Source organism: Vombatus ursinus, unplaced genomic scaffold, assembly GCF_900497805.2.
Source record: "Vombatus ursinus unplaced genomic scaffold, bare-nosed wombat genome assembly UNPS02013247.1, whole genome shotgun sequence".
NCBI classification, from domain to species: domain Eukaryota; kingdom Metazoa; phylum Chordata; class Mammalia; order Diprotodontia; family Vombatidae; genus Vombatus; species Vombatus ursinus.
Window position 1 is genome coordinate 1 of NW_020953025.1, and position 21,686 is coordinate 21,686.

At 40.9% G+C, this 21,686-nt stretch overlaps 1 protein-coding gene across 1 annotated transcript; it reads left to right on the forward strand.

The window, feature by feature from the left end:
• Positions 1 to 246: 246 nt before the first annotated feature.
• On the forward strand, positions 247 to 21,680 carry LOC114040497 (G/T mismatch-specific thymine DNA glycosylase-like). Its single transcript, XM_027858622.1, has 10 exons — positions 247 to 287; positions 5,459 to 5,601; positions 11,150 to 11,376; positions 12,823 to 12,892; positions 16,265 to 16,400; positions 16,670 to 16,752; positions 16,846 to 16,940; positions 18,417 to 18,588; positions 19,306 to 19,434; positions 20,152 to 21,680. The coding sequence occupies exons 2-10, from the start codon at positions 5,508 to 5,510 to the stop codon at positions 20,328 to 20,330; spliced, it is 1,185 nt and encodes a 394-aa protein (XP_027714423.1). The 5' UTR covers positions 247 to 287; positions 5,459 to 5,507; the 3' UTR covers positions 20,331 to 21,680.
• The last annotated feature ends 6 nt before the right edge of the window (positions 21,681 to 21,686 follow it).

Below are 21,686 nucleotides of genomic sequence, written 5' to 3' on the forward strand. Positions count from 1 at the left end.
CCTATTGGAGTCTGGTCCTCCTCCTCCCCCACATCTCCATCCCTTCTTTTTTTTGGCCAGCTTTTATTAAAGCACCTACTAGGTGTCAACCCCCCGCTGGAGGATGCGGAGATGGAATAAAACTTGAGAGAGAAGCCTTTGCCCATCCCCCTCTGTTGATCCTGCTCAGTTTCCCGGCTCGAGCCTCTAATGTGTGCATGTTGTCTCCCCCATTAGACTCCAAGCTCTTTGAGGGCAGGGAGGAGTTGGGCGTTTCTTTGTGTCTCCAGCTCTTAGCACAGTGCCCGGTACGTAGTTTTTTTTTTTTTTTAATAAATTTAAGCTTCTAAATTAAATTAAGCTTTTAAATTTAATTTAGTTTAAGCTTTCACCTTTCACTTTAGCTTTTACAATCAATTTAACCTAAGCTTTTACATTTAATTTAACTTAAGCTTTTAAATTTAATTTAAGCTTCTAAGTTTAACTTAAGCCTTAAAATATTTAAATTTTAATTGGAGGCAGCTCGGTGGTTCACTGGGCCTGGAGTCAGGAAGACCTGAGTTCAGTGGCAGCTTCGGATGCTAGCTGTGTGACCCTGGGCAAGTCACTTAACCTCTGTTTGCCTTAGTCTACTGGAGAAGGAAATGGCAAACCACCCCAGTATCCTTGCCAAGAAAATTCCATGGACAGGAGGGTCCACAGGGACTGAACAAGAAGCTTTTGGATTTGATTTAAGCTTAAAAATATTACTGACCTAAAACAGCCCTCGTCTTCAAGGTGCCTACCTCTCCCAGGTGGAGATTCAATAGGGATGATAATAGCACCTACTTTACTGGGTGTTGTGAGAAATCAAATGCTGGTTGTTCCAAAGGACTTAGTGCTGCTTTAAGCTTTAATTGTTTAAGGCCTAAATGGCTTAAAACTGTGTTAAGAATTTTAGAACACCTTGAGTGAAAAGCACTTTGCAAACGTTAAAGCCTCGATAATTGATAGCCTTTGCTGGTAGAGATTAGAAGGGACCTGTGATTTTATTGTGAGTGGGTCATTGGACTGCCTCCACCAAAGGCTCCTTAGCTTCAGCGTAAGAGGCATTAGACGGGTGCCTGAGGCTGTTTAGAGTTTAAATGACTCCTCCTGGGGCTGCCACCATTGCTGTCTTCAGATTGACCTTGAACCCAACTCTGACTGGAGGATAGAGCCTTATCTGCTTTACCACCTGCCTGTCCAAGTGTTAAATTGTGGTGGTCTATACCTGTAAGTAGATGAGCAGATACAGGAGAACCCTGGTCTTTGGGGTCACCTCCACCTCTTTGTGACCCCATTGGGGGTTTCTTGGCAAAGATACTGGAGTTGTTTGCCATTTCCTTCTCCAGCTCATTTCATAGATGAGGAAACTAAGGCAAACAGCATTAAGTGACTTGTCCAGGGTCACACAGCTAGTAAGTGAGTGAGACTGGATTTGAACCCCGGTCTTCTTGGCTCCAGGCCTGGCCCTCTATCCACTTCCCCACCTAGCTGCCCCAGCCCTGATCTAGGCGCATGCTGTCGTAGACAGCAGTGGGGCGGGAGGGTGAGGCACTAACTAACTCCCTATACTTCTCCTGTGTTCTTGGATCCACTTGACGGTGGTCTCTTTTCAGTTCCCTGGACTCCATGTCTTGGCTCCTGTCATTTTCCCTGGCCGTTCCTCCTGCATTAAATGCCCTTCTCCTTATCTCTGCCTCCTGGCTTCTCTGGCTCCCTAAAATCCCAGCCCAAAATCCTTACCTTCTATAGGAAGCTGTTCCCACCCCCTCTTAATTCTAGCGCCTTTCCTCTGTACGTTATTAACCGTTTATCCTGTATATATCCTGTTTGTACGTGTTTGTTTACATCTTGTCTCCCCCGTTAAATTGTGAGCTTCTTGAGGGCGGGACTAGCTTTTGCCTTTCTTTGTATCCCCTAGCACTTAATACAGTACCTGGGACATAATGGGCCCTTAATAAATGCTTATTGACTGATCAGGAAAGGACTAAACACTGGGTGTCCTTAAAGCTTTTAATAAAAAAAAAAAAAACAGCACTGAGACTTTGGGGACACTGTGTAGAGGAGGTGGCACCCAAGCTGAGCCTTGAAGGGAGTGAGGGCACTCCAGGTCTGAGGCACAGCCTCTGCAAAGGCCGGGTGAGGAGAGTTGGCAGTGTCGGATCCAGGCTTTATTGAAGAGTGGGGGAAAGGGAGTGGTGTTCAGCCCTCCATTGATTGGAGCCAGACTGGAAGAGGCTGAGGTGTCAGGCAAAGCAGTTTGAGCCGGCGAGGGATCTGGTCAGTCCTCCTTCTGCTTGAGGACTAGCCGAGGATCATTGCTTTATGAAACCTTGTTCCAGACAAGCGACATAAAGGAGACCAAAAGAGAAATCCAGCTCTTGAACCGCAGGGACCTCATCCAGTCCGTCCTCTAGTCCAACCCTCTCATTTTACACTTGGGGAAACTGAGTCTCAGATACTTTGACTGACTTGCTTTGGTTTACACAAGTGGTAAGTAGCAGAGACTTTATTTGAACCCAGATCCAGCACTGTTTCTGTTGACCCCGGCTGAAACAGCAAGATGGAGGATGAATGTGGAAGGAAGTAGTGAGGTTGGAAGCCCATTAAGAGTGAGACTGCCTGAGTTCAAATCGCGCCTCTAGTTTTTTAAGAGCGGTTTGCCCTGGACAAGGCACTTTTCCCCGACCCGTCAGTCATGCCTGGAAACTGGGGTTTACTGCACTTGTACTTCAGTGTTGTGAAGAGATGCTTGGTAAACCTTAAAGCCACAGAAGTTTGAGTTTCTGTAGTTGAGTGTCAGATGTTCTGGGTTGGTTGTATTGGGGGTCCTGTACCAGAACTGTTTGGCAGTAATGACATATTCGATCCTCGCTTGATGTGAGGGCTTTCTCTAACAGTGTTGATCAGAAACCATCTTCATCCTTGTTTTCTCCTGCAGTGTATCATTCTCATCCTGCATGACCTTCATCTGTCCTACCATAAATCTTTTTTCCAATAAGTTTTTACTATTATTATTACTAATTATTTTAATTTTCTGTTTCTTACATCACCATAGCTATCTCTTTTTTCTTATCAGTGGTTTTCTTAAGTTATAAGCCTACTTAGTGGAGTTCAAAAGGTATGGACATTTTAGTCACTTTATTTGCATATATTCCAATTTGCATAGTTCCAAATTGCTTTCTAAAATGGTTGTACCATTTCACAGCTCCACCAACAATGTATTAGTGTGCCTTTCTTCCCACAACCTGTCCAACATTTGACTCTTCCCATTTTTTGTCTTCTTTGCCAATTTTCAAAGCATGAGGTAAAACCTCAGGGTTGTTTTGGTTTGCATTTCTCTTATTATTAGCGATTTGGAGTATTCTTTCATGTGGTTGTGAATACTTTATAGTTCTCTTGAGAACTGTTGGGTCATTTCCTTTGCTCATTTATCTATTGGGGAATGGATATTAAACTTTTTATATTCATATGTGTTAATTATTTTTCTGTCCTAGATACCAAGCCCTTATTAGAGAAATTTGATAAAAGGAAATTTTTTCCCATTCGCCTACTTTCCTTCTTCTTCTACATGCGTTAATGTCTGTGCAGAAGCTTTTCAGTTTCAACTAATCAAAGTTAATCAAAGTTTTATCTGTTGTAATTGCTTCTTCCTCCTATTTGGTTAAGAATACATTTCTAGGTGGCGCAGTGGGTAGAGCACCGGCCCTGGAGTCAGGAGGTCCCGAGTTCAAATTTGGCTTCAGACACATAACACTCATTAGCTGTGTGACCCTGGGCAAGTAACTTAACACAATTGCCTCAAAAAAAAAAAAGTTTCTTACCCATACCTGTGAGAGATCCATAAATCTTTTTATAGGGTCTCCAACCAATATGCTGGGGTCTCTCTCCGGATCTCTTAGCATTGTGTGGCTATCAGTACTATTAGCAGTGCTTTCTGTTAATTATTGAAGTTCAGTTAACAGAAGGATCTGTTTATTTCCTTCAAATGAAAACTATACACAGTGCTTATATTGAACCATTTACAATGAGATATATGAAAAATAGAATTTATGATATTATAATTTTATTATAATGACAAATTGAACAACCAGTCCTAGTCCCGGAGAGAAGGTAATGGCTCATGTCAGAGAGATGGGAGGGGGATGTTGTATTCATTGTCAGATGGAGTCACTTTCAGATGTTTTTGCTTTCTTGTGTTTTCTTTGTTACAAGTTAGGGTTCAATCTGGAGGCGAGGATCAGATGACTGATATAAAGACAAAAAGGCCTGAATAAAATATATGTAAAATAAAATAGAAGAGAAATATGTGGAAAATTTAACAGTAGTGTTTAAAATTTTATCTTTAATTTTCTTGAACCCAGCCTTTTTGTTTAATGTCATGTAAATAGTTAAGTGAACTTTAGGAAGACCTCAGTTGAAAGAACCTCGAAGTGAATTCTTTTGTAAATTTAATGATAATTTAATTACACAAATAATTACTTCCTACTTAAATCATTCTTAAGTTTGAATTTTCATTTTCCAGGTTGTCCTAAATGGGGCACGTATGTGCTGGTAACCTCCAAGAGTAAATTGGGATGTTCTGTGGGAGAGTGGTCATTCCTTTCCTGTTACCACTCTCAGTGGTTATAAATGGATTTTAAACAGCTCTTGTTAATAAGCATCTGTTCACTGGCAGTCTCGTTTTTTTTTCAGATTCAACCTTCAGAGGTCTGTTAGCCGCTAGAAAGCTGGCTCTGAAGTTGAGGTGTATTATTATCACCACACAGCTGAACAGCTAAGCCTAGGAGAGCTAGCAGCAATTCTTTATAGTTCCTTTGTTTTGTTTTGTTTTGTTTTTTAACTTTTAATCCCTTTTACAGTGATTTTTACAGAACATACTGAAAAAAAAAGAAATTAAATGTTTGAACAGAGACTTAAAGTGATTAACCTATAACAGTGTTATATCACTTATCAGAACGTTTTTCTCTGCTAGTTTGATTAAATATCAAAACAGATTGAATGCTGAAGAGAGGTTATAGACATCTTTTTTTTTTTTTTTTTTTTTTTTTTTTTGGTAAAGGCAATTGGGGTTAAGTGAATTACCTAGAATCACACAGCTAGTGTCAAGTGTCTGAGGTCACATTTGAACTCAGGTTCTCCTGACTCCAGAGTGTGTGTTCTATCCATTGCGCCACCTAGCTGCTCCTATAGTCATCTTTAATACTATGGTAGTCAATCAGATCTGCCTTGAATTGTAAACACAGCTTTCTTTGAAGGCATGTGGCCGTTGTTAACTTTGGGGTCTTCCCAGCTATGAGATTCTGTTATATTTCTAGAAGATCGTCTCCATATCCCTTAAATATTCTGGTTACAAAATAGCATGCTATAGTCTTGTTATAACTTCTTATATATTAAAGTAGTTTGGAATATTATAGTGAAAATATATTCTCTTATTCACTTTTTCTTTTTTAAGATACTCTTTTGAGCAATTTCAAGCATTTTACCAGTTTCCATACTATCCAATGATGGCTGCAGCTCCCAGCATGGAATTTATGAATGAACAGCTAGCTCTGCCGGAAATTCCAGTCCCAGTCTTCGACCCGGAGCCTATTCAAGGTAGTTTTGAATGCTTGATAGACAAAGGCAGATTTTAATTAACCAGCCTGTTTTACCTCTAGAAAACATGTTGATTGATCTTTATAGGTGTCCTTTGTCCTGTTTGTCTTTTTATGGCACTTTTTCATGACTTGGTGATAGTTTTCCTTCAGGCTTCCTGCAAAATATTTAAGTGATGTATGCCTGGAAACTTGAATGAGATTTTAAATCACGATTGCGTAGTATTTTAAAAAAGCAACCAGATCTCATTTTATTTAATTGTTTATGACGTTCTGTGAAAGGATATTGGTGAGTTCTTTACTGTGTAAAGAAAGCGAAAGGTTGTTTTTACATTGTGACAAAATAGGCCTTTTTTAAAAAGTTCTTAGAGCTTAAGTTCAGCAAACTCATTTCTGCCTGATTCTTTATTATCCAGAATTCACTTTTTTCTTTTTTTAAACTCATCTTGAACTTAAATACAGAAAAACAAAAAAAGAACATTCCCATGTACATAGCACAGCAGAAGAAGATTCAGTGTAAAACCATGAATTTCCATTTCAGTTTACTTTTTTTGAAAAACTATTTAATAAATACTACACATAATTTTCAAAGCTGCCCTGCTTTTTCTGTGCTTCCTTCTAAGTTTTCTTTGTTCTCTACTGTGCACTTTTTTCTCCTCTCCTCCCCCGCCCCCTGCCTATCCTTAGACAGACAGACAGAAAATCATACTGTACATACTTCTGTTTAACATTTCTCTGGATGTGGATAGCATCTTGAGTATTTGTAATACGCAAAATAACTTAGTCGTTCAAAGTTGTTCTTAGAATAGTATTACTATTACTGTGTACAAGGTTCTCTTGGTTCTGCTCATTTCACTCTTCATTATTTCATGCAAGTCTTTCCATGTTTTTCTAAAATCAACCAGCTTATCATTTCTTATAGCACACTAGTATTCCATCACAATCATGTACCACAACTTATTCCGCCATTCCCCAGTTGATGGACATCTCCTCAGTTTCTAGTTCTTTGCCTCCACAAAGAGAACCGCTATAAATGTTTTAGAATATAAAAGTTTGTTTTTGTTTTTGTTTTTTTTTTTACTTTTCCCCTAATCTCCTTGAGAAACAGACCTAACAGTGGTATTGCTGGGTCAGAGGGTATACACAGTTTGATAACTCTTTGATCATAATTGCAGATTGCTCTCCAAAATAGTTGGATCAGTTCACAGTTCCACCAACAGTGAATTGGTGTTCCAGTTTTTCCACATTCCCTCCAACATTTGTCGCTTTCTCCTTCTATTATTTTAGCCAATCTTGTACGTGTAAGATAATGCCTGAAAGTTATTTTAATCTGCATTTCCCTAATCAATCGTGATTTAAAGCATTTGTTGATATGACTATATAAGTTTTGATTTCTTCATTGAAAAACAGCCTGTTCATATCCTTTGACCACTTGTTGGGGAATGATTCATATTATGAATTTGACAAAGTTTTTTTTATATTTGAGCTATGAGACCTTTATCTGAGAAACTATAAAAATTTTCTCCCAATTTTCTGTTTTTTTCTTCTAATCTTGGTTACATTGGTTTTATTGGGAGAAAAACTTTGTATTTTAATGTAATTAAAATTATCCATTTTATATCTTACAGTGCTCCAGAATTCACTTTTAAACTGAAAAACAGTTTAAATTTCATAAAAGAATCAGAGGAAGATCTGCAGTGAGCTGTATGGATCTTTTATAGTACATTTATGGAAAAACATAGATAAAAAGCATATGTGGTGAGGTGTGTGGGGTTTTGTAAGCAGCATCAATGAAAGTAGAGACCAGAACATCAAGATGTTCTGTATATATATTATATACAGTGGCAATATGATTTTTAAAGAAAGTGGTATGTGTGCCAGTCTGTCCTAATCCAACTTTGTGGGTAAATTTAAAAAAAAAAAACAAAACCAGAAAACTTTGTACCAGCACATAGAATTTTGCTGTTCAGACTAATTAGCTTGTTCACCACTAAGGAGAAAAAACATAGCCAGTTAGCTTTAGTAAGGAGGATGCAGTATTCAAATCTAATGGATTTCTATTCTAAACTTTTTTTTAAATTAAATTTTAGTACAGGAGTGAAGAACTTTTTTTTTTTTTTTTTTTTTTTTACAAAAGCCACTGGTCTTTAAGAGAAAAAAATTAGTCAGCAGCCTCATGGATTAAAAAAAAAAAAAAACTGGGCAGCTAGGTGGCACAGTGGATTGAGCACTGAAGTAAGGAGGACCTGAGTTCAAATCCAACCTCAGACCAAACGCTTGACACTTACTAACTGTGTGACCCTGGGCAAGTCACTTAACCCTAATTGCCTAAATAATAATAATAATATTAATAACAATTATCATAAAAACCAACAGCACACACCTGAAATTGATTTCTGTGTATATGTTATGTTTTTTCTTTTAATTGTTTTTTCTGTCTTTTGGTTTTTTTTTGTTTGTTTGTTTGTTTGTTATTTTTTTTAGGCAGTTGGGGTTAAGTGACTTGCCCAGGGTCACACAGCTAGTAAGTGTGTCAAGTGTTTGGTCTGAGGTCGGATTTGAACTCGGGTCCTCCTGACTTCAGGGCCGGTGCTCTATACGCTGCACCGCCTAGCTGCCCCTTTCTTTTAATTATTAGAGAAACATATTATTGCTCCTCCCTTCGCTTTTTACATTAAAAATGGAACCTAGAGCTTTGTTGAGTAACTACATCAGATAATACAGTCCTGCTTCTAAAAAGAAAAATATTTAAAATATTTTTAAAAAATTAAAATTTAAAGAAGATGCTGCAAAGCTGGAGAGCATCCACAGAATGGCATGCAGGGTGGTGAAGGGGCTTGCCCTTGCTCATGGAGCTGGCGGTGCTTGGTGTGGAGCAGAGCGCTCTCTGTCTCCCAGTGTTTGAGGAGCTTTCACATGGAAGAGGGATCCCAGGTGGCAGTAGAGGCAGATTTGGACTTGACATGAGGATAGACTTTCCAGCAGTGACAGTACTTCAGAAGTGGGGGGAGCAGCAGGGTCCTGCCTTCTTGAGGCCTCTAAGCAGAAGCAAAAGTAGGGGCCACCAGTGAGGCCTTTGGCGGAGAGGGTCTTTGTTCTGGAGTGAATTGGACTTGACATTCGTGGAGATTGCAGTCCTGGCTCTGACCCTCACTGTCTGTAACCCTGAGGAAGTCGCTTCGCCTCTCCCTATTTCTAGTTTCCTCATCTGTGAAAAGAGGGACTAGACTTGAGGACTGTTAATGTCTCTTCTGGTTCTGAATCTAGGGTTCTTTGATTCTTTCCAAACCTGACATCATGTGGTAGTAACAACATAATGTACAGTTTTATTTTATGTTGTACATAATTTACATATATACCAAGTATTTTAATGATTATTGAAAGTTTGTTCTGGAAATACTTTATTTTCCTCATTTCTTAGTGAGAAAAAACTTTTACTTTCTTCTCTGGAAAGTAAGAGATATCCTATTTCATTTTCTAGAGGGAAATAAGAAGTTCTCTCATGGAACACTATCTCCACCCTATGGCCTTTTAGAATATGGCTGCTTAAGGTGGTTGTATTTTTAAAATTATATTCTCAAATGCCATTACCTCTTGCTTGCTTTGCAGGTTGAATCAAATTAAGCTAAAGGAGGGAGCATTGCTGTCGACACTGTAATGGTTACTAGTGTAGTAATTAAGTATTCTTTAAAACACTCAAAAATTAAATTAAAGCGTGGTACAACAGCTGGAGAGCTGGCCTCAGTCAGAAAAACTTAGATTCGAGTTCTGCTTCTGACACACATTGAATGAGTGACTCTGGGCAAGTCTCCTGAACTTTCACTATAACAGGCAACTTTCTTGAGACTATGACATGGCAGAACGTTTGCTGAACTGTAATGGTAGAAGGAATTTCCATACCAAGAGTCCCTTATAGCTGTGAAATCATAGATTTAGAACAAAAGAAACGTATTAGGCACGTTATTTATACATTCCTGAACTGCGTACATTCTTACCTGGACTGAGCAAGAGAAACACTGGACTAGGATGCAGTTGTTTCAAGCAGAATAAGTCACAGGAAGCTGACACCGATTGGAAAAAAGTAATGTAATAGAATCTGGAGGTATCAGCTAAGAAAACAAACTGGTAGGCCTTTGCAGAGCTTGTGCTTTAGGCATTGGAGAACTTTGATAGAAATCGGGGTGCTGGATTTCCTAGGACAGTTCTAGTTTTAGGCAATATGAGATAGTAAAAAGAACATTGGACTTAGAGTTAAAGGACCTGAGTCCAGAACCCAGGTATGCAGTTTATTACTGGGGTAACCTTGGACAAGTCATTTAACCCCCGCTGGGCCTCAGTCTCCTCATGTATATAATGAGGGGGTTAGATTATATGACTGTTAGACACCTGAAGTGTCTTCTAACTATGAATAATTTTAACTTTTGAGTGTTAATGGGTTAAATTCACCCATAAAAAGGAAGCATGTCAAACTAGATTAGAAAACAGAACCCAAACCATTTGCTGCACATGAGAAATGCATGTGAGAAATAAAGACACGTGTACAGAGTTCAGAAACAGGAGCCTAAAATAAAATCGAGTGTGCTTTAGGTAAATGTAAAAAAGTGGCAAAAATTGCAGTCATAATTTAAGATAGAACAACAGTAAAAATAGATGTGATGGATGAATTTGGAAAAATCACAAAGGATAAGTTGGCATGCATAGTTTGCAGTTTGCATCATTGAGCTCACAAATCTGTTAAAGTACTACATTTTGAATATTGGCATGTGGAAAATCTTAGTTTCAAGTTTTTCATAGAGCCTACGGTGGTTTACTTTCCTTATAGACTATCAGTTTATTAGAGTTACACCACATTTTTCTGGCATTGTTGGGAAAGGAGATATTGTTCCCCAGAAGTAAATTAACCTACTAACTTAACGCATGGCAATTTTTATGAACTTTATGAAGGGAAATCTTTCTTAAAAGCGTTTCTTACTTTCCTATTAAGCATATAGATCAAATAAAACATTTTCTTGAAGATTCAGATTTATTACTGTGAACCAATCAAATGCCTGTTATTTGCCAGGTACTTTGCTGGGCTCTGGGGATAGAGGTACATAAGTGAGATAGTCCTTACCTCCAGGAATGGCCAGATACATCATGTCAACAGATAAGAAAATTCAGTGTATGTTCCAAATAAACATAGAGATTTGGAAGGAATGGGGCCCACTGACAACTGAGAGTTGCCTCCAGATTGGTGAATGAGTTCCCTGCCCAGACCACCATTTCATGAAGGCACTAGGCTGTTCTCGCTTTACTCCTACCTCACTCCTCACTCTCCAGACTTCTCCATCCTTGTATATAGTTGTGTAACGTGATGATGCTAAAACTCAGTGTGTTGGCTCTTCGGTGCTATTTATAGATTGCTGTTTATTAGACCTCTGGCCTGAGTTACTGACATTTTAAAACACGTAAAGACATAATGAAGATCCTGTGTATGGTGAGAACCGAATTCCATGCATCTGTGATAGAAATGTCAGATATCTACAACCTAAATAATTCCAATGTTTCAGAGGAAAAGGGGAGAAAAAGAAGAACCAGATCGTCTGAGCCAAAAAAGCCAGAGCCGAAGAAGCGAACTGGGTCCCCCAGAGCAGCCAAATCCAAGGGGAAGCAAGAAAAAATTACAGACACATTCAAAGTCAAAAGGAAAGTGGATCGTTTTAATGGGATGTCGGAAGCTGAACTTCTGACTAAGACCTTGCCTGACATTTTGACCTTCAACCTGGACATTGTCATTGTAAGTTGACATCTTTGTAAAACTCTTTATAGCAGGCTGAGTTTTTTCAGTGGGTTATCTCTAATTTACAGGCCTCTTTTGAGATGCCCCTGTACTTCGATGGAAGGATTCATTTCTGAGTGTTCAAGGATTATAAGTATCAACTTCTGAGCCACTGAAGGTTACGTTGCAAGAGGCCACTCAGCTCTTAATGTCCAGTTTTCCTTTTGAGAAAACGTTTCCCTACTAAAAGATAAAGAGCACAAAATGTAGCTATTCACAAGTTATCCAGACAGCTCCCTCTTGGCCTCATTCCCCTTCTGTTTTTGCTTTCTCTCCCTGCTCCACGTACCGCCTTTCGACCACATTTCCTAGCATATTTCTGACATCTCACTTTCTTCCCTTTTAAGTAAGTCGATCAGAGGGTAATGATAGCTCGAGTGGGACAGGCCCCGAGCCATGAAGTAGGGCTGCTCATTGAACCGGAAGCCAGTACTAAGTGTTCCGTGGCTCCATGTCTTCATTTTCTTCTTATAATTTGATTTTGGTCTTTGACGGGGTATTTGAGTTGGGGTTTTGTGAAAGTTTAGAAAATATGTTACGAAATGTGATACACTGGCGTGTAGTATATGGTCTAGAGACCATATTTCTATGGTACTTTATGGTGAACAAAACATTTTCCCCACAAGAAAACCCTGTGACATTTTGGCCGTTTTCCAGCCAAGAAAGCTGAGGCTCAGAGTGAGTGACATATCCAAGGTCCCACCGTTGATGTCAAAGACAGGACTTGAACTGGGGTCTTCTGATGCTACATCCAGTGCTCTTTCCCATCAAATGGTGCCACTTCTTACAAAAGGGGACCGAATTCTTTTCTGATCCCCATTCCTTTGAACTCCTCAGTACTGCATTGTACAGAAATTTGAGTTTTTCCAGCTTTTTAATTCAAATTTTGATTTAAATGCCTTGAATTTTTTTTTTAAAGAGCATTGAGATCTTGCATTTAGGGTTAATCTTTAAATTGGAGGTGTCAGACACTTTTCCTACAATACCCCAGTGTTCCCTAAACAGATTAAGATAGTAACTGGGAAGTATTTAGCCAAATAAATAAAAATACAATAGATGACATTCCCTTTTAAAACTAAGTCATTATGCAGCCCGTGGGTATTCCTTAGTATGGCTTCCATTTCTCTTTTTAGTTTGACCTCACCTTTAGCTGAAAGGTATGTGATGTAATTGATCCAAATTGAAAAAAATAATATAGGACAACAGATCCTTTTTTCTAAAATGAAATTATTTCCTCAAATTAAGACTAGTAAATTATTTAAAAGACTCTATTGTTAATCATATTTACTTAAATTCCTTTTTTAATAAATTAACTTTGGAAATGAAGGGTTGATCTGCTTCCCCCCCCCCCCCAACAGATCGTATCTTGATAACTCTAAAATTGTGAACTGTCTTGCTTTCTAGATTGGCATAAACCCAGGACTCATGGCAGCTTACAAAGGACATCATTACCCAGGACCTGGAAACCATTTTTGTAAGTTGTTCTCTCATTAAGATTTTATCATTGTTAAGTGTAATTCGCTTTTTAGCTAGATTATTTTTTTCTTGCCCTAGCCTGGGTTAGTCTTGTCACTGAGATTTATAAAATTGTATCAGCAGGCTGGTTCTACCAAGCTAGAAACGATTAGTGCACTGAGGGATTGTGTTTGTTGTCACAGACCAGCCTAATTAATGTGAAGGGACTCATCTCTGGCGGGAGGGTCACTGGGTGATGACTTTGGGGGGCTTTGATAAGCCATAAAATTGGTAAAAATACAAACCAGCCCCTAGTCCTGAGCATCCCTGCCCTCTGCTTTTAGAGCAAAAGTAGTCGAGTACCAGAAAGGTAGGGCAAAGGGCGCTAAAAGCCAGACAGTCCTTAGAATGTCTACCAAGAACTCTTTTCACTGGATACTTACTCTTAATGCATCATTCTCTCCAGGGACCAAAGAGTTAGAGTGCTAGAATAGCTAACCTGTGTCCATACTGACATTCTCACTGTGAGTAAAAAGCAAAGTAGTAGCACAGTTGTGGCTTCATGGAGAGGTGGCTGGAGTCAAGATGGCAGCTTACTAGGAAGAAGTACGGCCACGTTCTCTTATCAGAATTCCTCCATAAAGATCTTGGACTTGGGGCAGCTAGGTGGCGCATTGGATAGAGCACCGGGCCTGGATTCAGGAGGAGCTGAGTTCAAATCTGGACTCAGACACATAACAGTTACTAGCTGTGTGACCCTGGGCAAGTCACTTAACCCCATTACCTAGCCAAAAAAGATCTTGGACTTGTCATTTGGTAGGTTTAGGGAACTCCCCATGTGAAAACTCCCTCAGAGCCTTCAAGAGTTCTTGCAGTACAGAAGTGTTAAGTGACTTGCCTGTGTTCACACACTTCTTAGGTGTCAAAGGCAGGACTTAAACCCACGACCTGTGGCACGCCACCTCTAATGTCACAGAATTACAAGGTGGTCAGAGGCTCTTCCTTCTTACTTGAGGAGTACCCACGTGTCTTCTGTGATCTGATTTGCCTTTATCTCTGGGTATTTTGGGGGGAGGTGGTGGTATCTGTTAGCAGGAAGGGAACCTAATAATCAGATGGATGAGGCCACCACATTTCCAAACATACAATTCTTTAGTGCTGCAGTGGGTACCAGAGACCTGAGGGTGCTCCAGGCACAAGGGACACTTACCCAGTTCAGCTCAGCTGGTCCAGACCCGTGGGTCACCCTGTGGTCAGAGGGCATTAACTGCTAGCTCCATATCAGCTCCCAAGAAACAGGATGCCACAAAGGAGAAATGCACTGAGATCCGTATCATCACCCAGTGGGTGATCTATCAGGATCTATTTAAGGCACTGGATTCTAGGATGTCATTTTTTAAATCTCAAATGAGAAGAATTCTGGGAGAGGAAGAGGCAGCACCAGAACCCCTTGGCCCGTCTTCTCCCCTCAGATCTTGGTGGTGACAACCCAGGACCTGACCCCAAGTGCCATGGGAGTGGTAGTACCCCACAGCCCACCAGAGCTGCTTCCAGTACAGCCTCTGCCACCATCATCGAAGGGAGAAGGGGCCACTATCCTCATGGCCAAAAGTGAAAAATTACCTGAGAGGTGCTAGGGCCCTAGAAGTGGCAGCAGCCCCTGACCAGGTCCTGCTCTGAGCCCTGCCTTCCCAGCCATCCCCATCAAGTGCCAACCCACTGCCTCCCAGAGGGTGGGCAAGCTGGCCCAGCAAGGGCACAAAGGACTGCAGGAAAGACAGGAGGCTGCATGTGCCAGCAGTCAAACCATCAATAAAGCCTTGATTATCATCTCCCTTCCAACCCCAGTGGAGAAAGCCCAGGACCCTGAACCCTAGAGCCTTGGGAGTATCGATGCTTCAAGCCTAGTGCCCTCAGCCATGAAACATCCCGTGGAGATGCAGTCTGGGGACTATTGCTCCTGGGACTACAGACCTAGAAAAGAAAGCTTTCACCACCAAAGTCCTGGGTTCTACATCAGAAATGGAAATAATTTTATCTTCATTAGAGAAGAGGTCTGACCATCTACTTTCCTTTTTTCACCATTTAGTAGTGTTTTATTTTTTTCCCAATTACATGGAAAGATAATTTTCAACACTCATTTTTGTAAGATTTTGAGTTCCAGCTTTTTGTCCCTCCCTCCCCTCCCCCCTCCCCAAGACAGCAAGCAATCTGATATAGGCTGTACATGTATAATCATATAATCATATTTCCACATTAGTCATGTTATGAAAGAAGAATCAGAACAAAAGGGAAAAACCATGAGAAAACAAAAACAAAAAAGTGAAAGGGTATGCTTCGATCTGCATTCAGACTCCACAGTTCTTTCTCTGGATGTGGATGGCATTTTCCATCATGAGTCTTTTGGAATTCTGACCACCTACTCTCCCACTGTACCCTAAGGAGCATGGGCCTTCCATCTGACTTGTAGCTGAAGCCTTCCGTATAAATTGTCTCCCCATTTATAAAGTGAGCTCCTGGAAAGCAGGGACTGTGTGACTTTTCTGTTTATATCCCCAGCACTTAGGGGAGTGCAGATACTTAATAAATTCTGTTACTCATTCAATCTACTCATAACTCTGAAGCTCCAATAAAAAGAAGTCTTTTACAAGGAGAACTTTTATGTTATAATCGAAAACTAAACTAGATGGCCTCAAAACTTCCATTCTATTCTATTCTATTCTGTTTCTACGAATCTAAGATGATGAGAATTCTCCATGTTTGAGATTTAAAAAATGACATCCTAGAATCCAGTGCCTTAAATAGATCCTGATAGATCACCCACTGGGTGATGATACGGATCTCAGTGCATTTCTCCTTTGTGGCATCCTGTTTCTTGGGAGCTGATATGGAGCTAGCAGTTAATGCCCTCTGACCACAGGGTGACCCACGGGTCTGGACCAGCTGAGCTGAACTGGGTAAGTGTCCCTTGTGCCTGGAGCACCCTCAGGTCTCTGGTACCCACTGCAGCACTAAAGAATTGTATGTTTGGAAATGTGGTGGCCTCATCCATCTGATTATTAGGTTCCCTTCCTGCTAACAGATACCACCACCTCCCCCCAAAATACCCAGAGATAAAGGCAAATCAGATCACAGAAGACACGTGGGTACTCCTCAAGTAAGAAGGAAGAGCCTCTGACCACCTTGTAATTCTGTGACATTAGAGGTGGCGTGCCACAGGTCGTGGGTTTAAGTCCTGCCTTTGACACCTAAGAAGTGTGTGAACACAGGCAAGTCACTTAACCCTTCTGTACTGTGGAACAGAGAATATAAATTCTCCTTATCCCAGTATACCTTTCACCTTGAAGTTAAAATCACATCTTATTTTTTTTTTCCTATTCTTTTGCTATAGGGAAGTGTCTCTTTATGTCTGGGCTGAGTGAAGTCCAGTTAAATCATACGGATGACCATACTTTACCAGGAAAGTATGGTATCGGCTTTACAAATATGGTTGAAAGGACCACCCCCGGCAGCAAGGATCTTTCAAGGTAGGGCAGTGAACAGTGATTTTAATGCTGTAAAATACAAACCTTGTGGGCTGGAGTTACCTTCTCGTCTTTCACTTTCCGTCTTGTTTCTATGTTATTGTCTCTGCTGCTACAAAATCATGATGCTGTTACTGTTTTTGTTTTAATTCTAAATTAATTTAATTCTAAAATTTGTTTAATTCTAATTTAATTTGTTTTAATTCTAATTCTAAGGTGTCCTATCACTATTATATGGCCATCTCTTGACTGCTTTGTTATTCCTTTTTTAGTAAAGAGTTTCGAGAAGGAGGACGTATTTTGGTGCAGAAATTACAGAAATACCAACCTCGAATAGCGGTTTTCAATGGAAAATGTAAGACTTTTCTGTGTACCAAGCTGACCTTTTGTCATTGTTGATGTTGTTTTCCACAGTTCTACATGTCAGTATGGCTTTGTTTCATTTTAGGTATTTATGAAATTTTTAGTAAAGAAGTTTTTGGAGTAAAAGTTAAGAAGTTGGAATTTGGACTTCAGCCCCATAAGGTCCCAGACACAGAAACTGTAAGTTCCCCAAACTGCATTTGTTTGCAAACTAATAATGGATGGAAGTGAAAGATTTTTAGTCATGTTAGCCTTTCTCTTTCCTCTAGTTCATGGTAATTGATGATAAGAAAAATAGCATATTGGTCTAACTAAGCTCTTTGAAAGGAAAAATAGCCAGATGTACTGTAGTAACACCAAACATAAATAAATCACATTCATATTTTATAGAAACCATTTTTAGGGAAAGAAAAAAAAACCAGGGTGGCCCATAGTTGGGCCAGTATGATACGTGCATTTGTTTATTTTGCTGAACAGTATCTATTTGATTTAAGACTTTTGTACTGTGTCTGCGAATATAAACATTTGCTTAACAGTGTTAGGCAAATGAATTAGGTCCTGTAAGTGCAATCAGAAGATTGAAATCTACTTGTAAAATTCAAGCATATCATCTCTTACTGACAAGGTAGTTAAAAAAAAAAAAGGCAAAACTATTTTGATACTAAAAATTTCTTTTTTTAAATGAAGGGGGAATTATGATGTTGGTTCCTAATAGTCTGATTTTGTAAATTCATTTATCCTGCACATTTTTATCAGACTTATACTCTGCAATGCAGTATTCAAGGAAATATTTGCTGTTCAGTCGTTTTCAGTCATGTCTGACTCTTTGTGACCCCATTTGGGGTTTTCTTGGCAAAGATACCAGACTCGTTTGCCACTTCCTTCTCTCGCTCATTTTACAGATGAGGAAACTGAGGCAAACGGGGTTAAATGAGTTGCCCAGGGGCACAAGGCTAGTGAGTGTGTGAGGCTGGATTTGTGCTCAGAAGATGAGTGTCGTGGCCCCTTCGGGCCCTGGGCTCTGGGCACTGTGGCGCCCCCTAGCTTCCTCAAGGGAAGGTAGAAATACAAATGAAACCTGGTCACTGTTTTCAGTGTAGAAATTAAGGACCCCTCGGATCAAACAAGTACATAATCATATGCCTGCCCTTAAATCAATGGCGTTCATTAATAATGGATTCCTTGTTGTAGGCATTAGGTTAATTTTGTGATCCCTTTGCAGAGAAGTGCCTCGTTTACTTTATTTCTTTTAACAAGTAGTGTTCTTCACTCTCAGCTCCCACACACACGCACACATATATGCACATATACACACACGCACATATGCACATACCCATGTGTGCGCATGCAGGTGTACATGCACACGTATGCACATACCTCCTCCTTGAGAGTAGAGGCCGTTTGCCTTTTGTATCTCTACCCCTTTCACCTAGCATGTCTGGCACATAGAGCATGTTAAATGCCTGATTGGTTGATCCGGGCCTTGCTTTACGGCTGGCACACCTGCCTGGGAGCCGGGAGCCCAGCTTCTGGCACCTTCTCCCCACCACCCCGCCACTCAGGGCCTCACGGATCAGAGTTGGGGGCGGCTGGGGCTGGCAGCTGCCCTGTTCCAGGTCCTTCTCGCTCTAACTGTCTCCACGTCTCCTCTTGTAGCTCTGCTATGTCATGCCGTCGTCCAGCGCGAGGTGTGCTCAGTTCCCGCGGGCGCAAGATAAAGTTCATTATTACATCAAACTGAGGGATTTGAGAGACCAGTTGAAAGGCATTTTACCTGCCACAGACGTGCAGGAGGTGCAGTACACATTCAATTTGCAGCTTGCCCAAGGTATGTTAATGCTGTGCGGCCTTGGCCTCGAAGGCAGAGACAGTGTAGCCTCCCTTACGCCAACACACTCCCATGAGGGGCATTTGACCCGAGCCATTTCTGTTAGAGACGAAGGTTTTATCTCTTACTCGTCCCATCCCCTCCCTCCCTCCCTCCAGGCCTTCAGATCTTTCAGGTGCCCCTGAAGCAGGGGGTCATCTCCTCCTCACCTTTTGGGGTCACTGCTATATCATGAAGCCTAAGGACTCCTCAGAATACTGGTTTGAGATCTTCTTTAATGCATAAAATGGAATATATAGGGTTACAAAATAAACCAATTCTAGTAAAATACTACTCTTAAAATATATTTTTAAAAACCATTCATGAATTCCAGGTTAAGAAGCTCTGTCTTAGAGAGGTGGTTGTTGGTTTGTATTTTTTCATGTGGCGGGTAGGAGTGGGGTTTGGGGCTAAGAAGCATTCTGACTTGTTTTTAAAATTACATACAAAGTAGCCAGACATCTTTGAAGTTATTTCTTCTCTGTGATTATAAAGTACTGCATCTGGAATCTGCCCCCAAATTACCATCATGGGAAAAGATGTTTGAGGTTATCACAAATGCTCTGTGGTTATCTGCAGAGGTGAATTACTGAGTAACCTTTTAACGTCCGACTTCTATGAGTAACCATTTTCCAGCCAGTGTTCAGAAGGAGTTTTAATTTGTTTTTCTTCTTGCAGAGGATGCAAAGAAGATGGCTGTTAAGGAAGAGAAGTATGATCCAGGTTACGAGGCAGCCTATGGAGGCGCTTACTGCGAAAGGGCATGTGATGTTGAGACTCCGTGTCCCTTTGCTTTGGACGGGACAGGTAGAGTGAGGCTGCCCTTCCTGTGTCATGGAATGACTCTTCTGTTTTTCCAGTTTGGGATAACATTGTGCTTTTTACCATGTTGGGGAAACAGCAGGGCAGAGTGCAGAAAATGTAGACCTTGGGATCAGGAAGGCTGAGCTACACACACACACACACACACGCACACACACGCACACAGTCTCACACACACACACATGCACACATATGCACATATACACACACACTCACCTACACGCGTGCATTTACTAGCTCTGTGACCCTGGGGGCGTCACCTGCCTCTGAGTCTCAGGCAGACTCCTTAGGACTCATTTAGTGAATCTTTGATGGGCTGCACTTTGTGGTGATGTAGAGACTTTGTCCTCTAGGAATCCTCTCGCTCCTGTGTTACTGTCAGCGATTGGGTTAGTGACGGCAGAGGCAGACTTATTCATTTAATGTGTAATTAAGGGGAAAAAAGGATTTCTTCTCAGTTATTGTAATTCAAAATAATCCCTGTGACATTTTGATGATTTCCTACCCTGCACAGTTTTTAAAATGGTTTTATTTTCAAAAAGTTAAAACTGAACTTTCAGCTGATGACGGCAGCTCTGGTAAATCCTGTTTCCAGAAACCTCTCGGCATCATTATCCATCCTCCTTTAAAGGCCTTCAGCTGTATCATCTCAGTCTTTTAGACAGAATAAACTGACACTGATTTTTTTTTTTCCCTACCTAGGAACAAATAATGCAGCCTTAGTTGGAGAAGTAGCCTTAAGCGGAGAAGCAGCCTTAAGTGGAGAAACAACCTTCGGGGACATTTTGAGTGAGCAGTGGCTGACACAGTCATTCACAGACCAGTTTCTGCCCGCCTTCAGCCCCTTTGGGAGCCTCGAGCAGGAGGGTGGCTGTGTGTGAGGATGACCTTTCAAAGGTCTTCTCACATACTGCAGTTCTAATGCAGCTGTCTAGAAAGGTGCCTCAGTTCACCAACTGAAGCATTTTAATAGAACTTTGCTCCTCTCATTATTTTCTGGTAGCCCATTTGTGTGGTAGAATTAACTTTATGAGCTTGATAGTTGGAAACAAATGTAGATCCTTTTGTATGTGAGTTTTTATATTTAATGTATGCCATTGTTTACAGTTTTTGACAAACTGTAGTCTCATTTTTGAAGAAATTATTTCTTTTGGGAGTTGCTTGTAGTCTGTATTTTTTTTTTTTTTGAACAGCCTGTATATTTATACTCCTTTCTTAAATCTGCTTATGGCAAGAAATTCCAGAGTCCTTCTTATGCCTGAAAAGCACATTCTGTGCATGATTGTCACGGGTACAGACACACAAATGTGTCGAAGTTCACATGAGACTCCTCGCCTGATGTCCGTGGAGCGTGTGCTTTGGGACTTGGGGATTTTCCAGTTGTGCCGATGAGGGAGTCCTGAATCTTTTCTTTCCCCAGGGAGGCCCCTTCTCCATATGGCCAGCAGTTGGCATTTCTTGGTGAGGCAGCCGCCTTCCCTCCACAGCAGGCCAGCAGCTGGCCGCTTCCCAGGAGCCGGCATGCACACAAGTCAGCTCTGGGGAATGCGGGCAGGCCGTGGAAAATTGTGTTTTCAGTAATTCATTTGTCACTTGGCAGATTTTGACTGTAGGAAGAGCAAAGGTGTGTAGTTGGGAGGCGATGACCTTTCTGTCTGGGTGCCTGCCTCTGCTCTCTGTGTGGTGAGTGATGGAGCAAGGTGTTGCTCAGAGTGTTGTTTGGAAGAGGTTCATATAGGTGCTTTTCATACTTGAAACATGCGTCAAATGTGGTGTCCAATAGAATATGATTTCCCTGCTGGTCCTATCTAATAAGCCAGTTGTTTTCATTCCCTTTCTCCACCATAACTCATCTCTTTGGCAAGAATGTCCATTGGTTAGGGTCCATGAAAAGGTATTTTGATTCTGTATCTTGTGATTTTCTAGCATGTACAGTCTCCACGGTGCTACCGATGACCCATAATCACTTCATCTTGTGGGTGTTACACCCATTCATCAATGCTACTTTTATTCAGTTCTGACCCAGTCAGAATGCCAAAATCATGGAAAGTCAGAGCTGGAAGGGGCCTCGAGAGGTCTGCTAGTTCAGCTTCCTAATTGTGAGTGGGGAAACCGAGACCCAGCGAGGGTTGAGTGTTAGTGGCAAAAGTAGGACAAGAACCCAGATGTCCTGACCCCCCAGTCCAGTGCTCTTACACGCCGTGCTTTTATAGTCAGCTAGTATGTGGCTTTTTAAA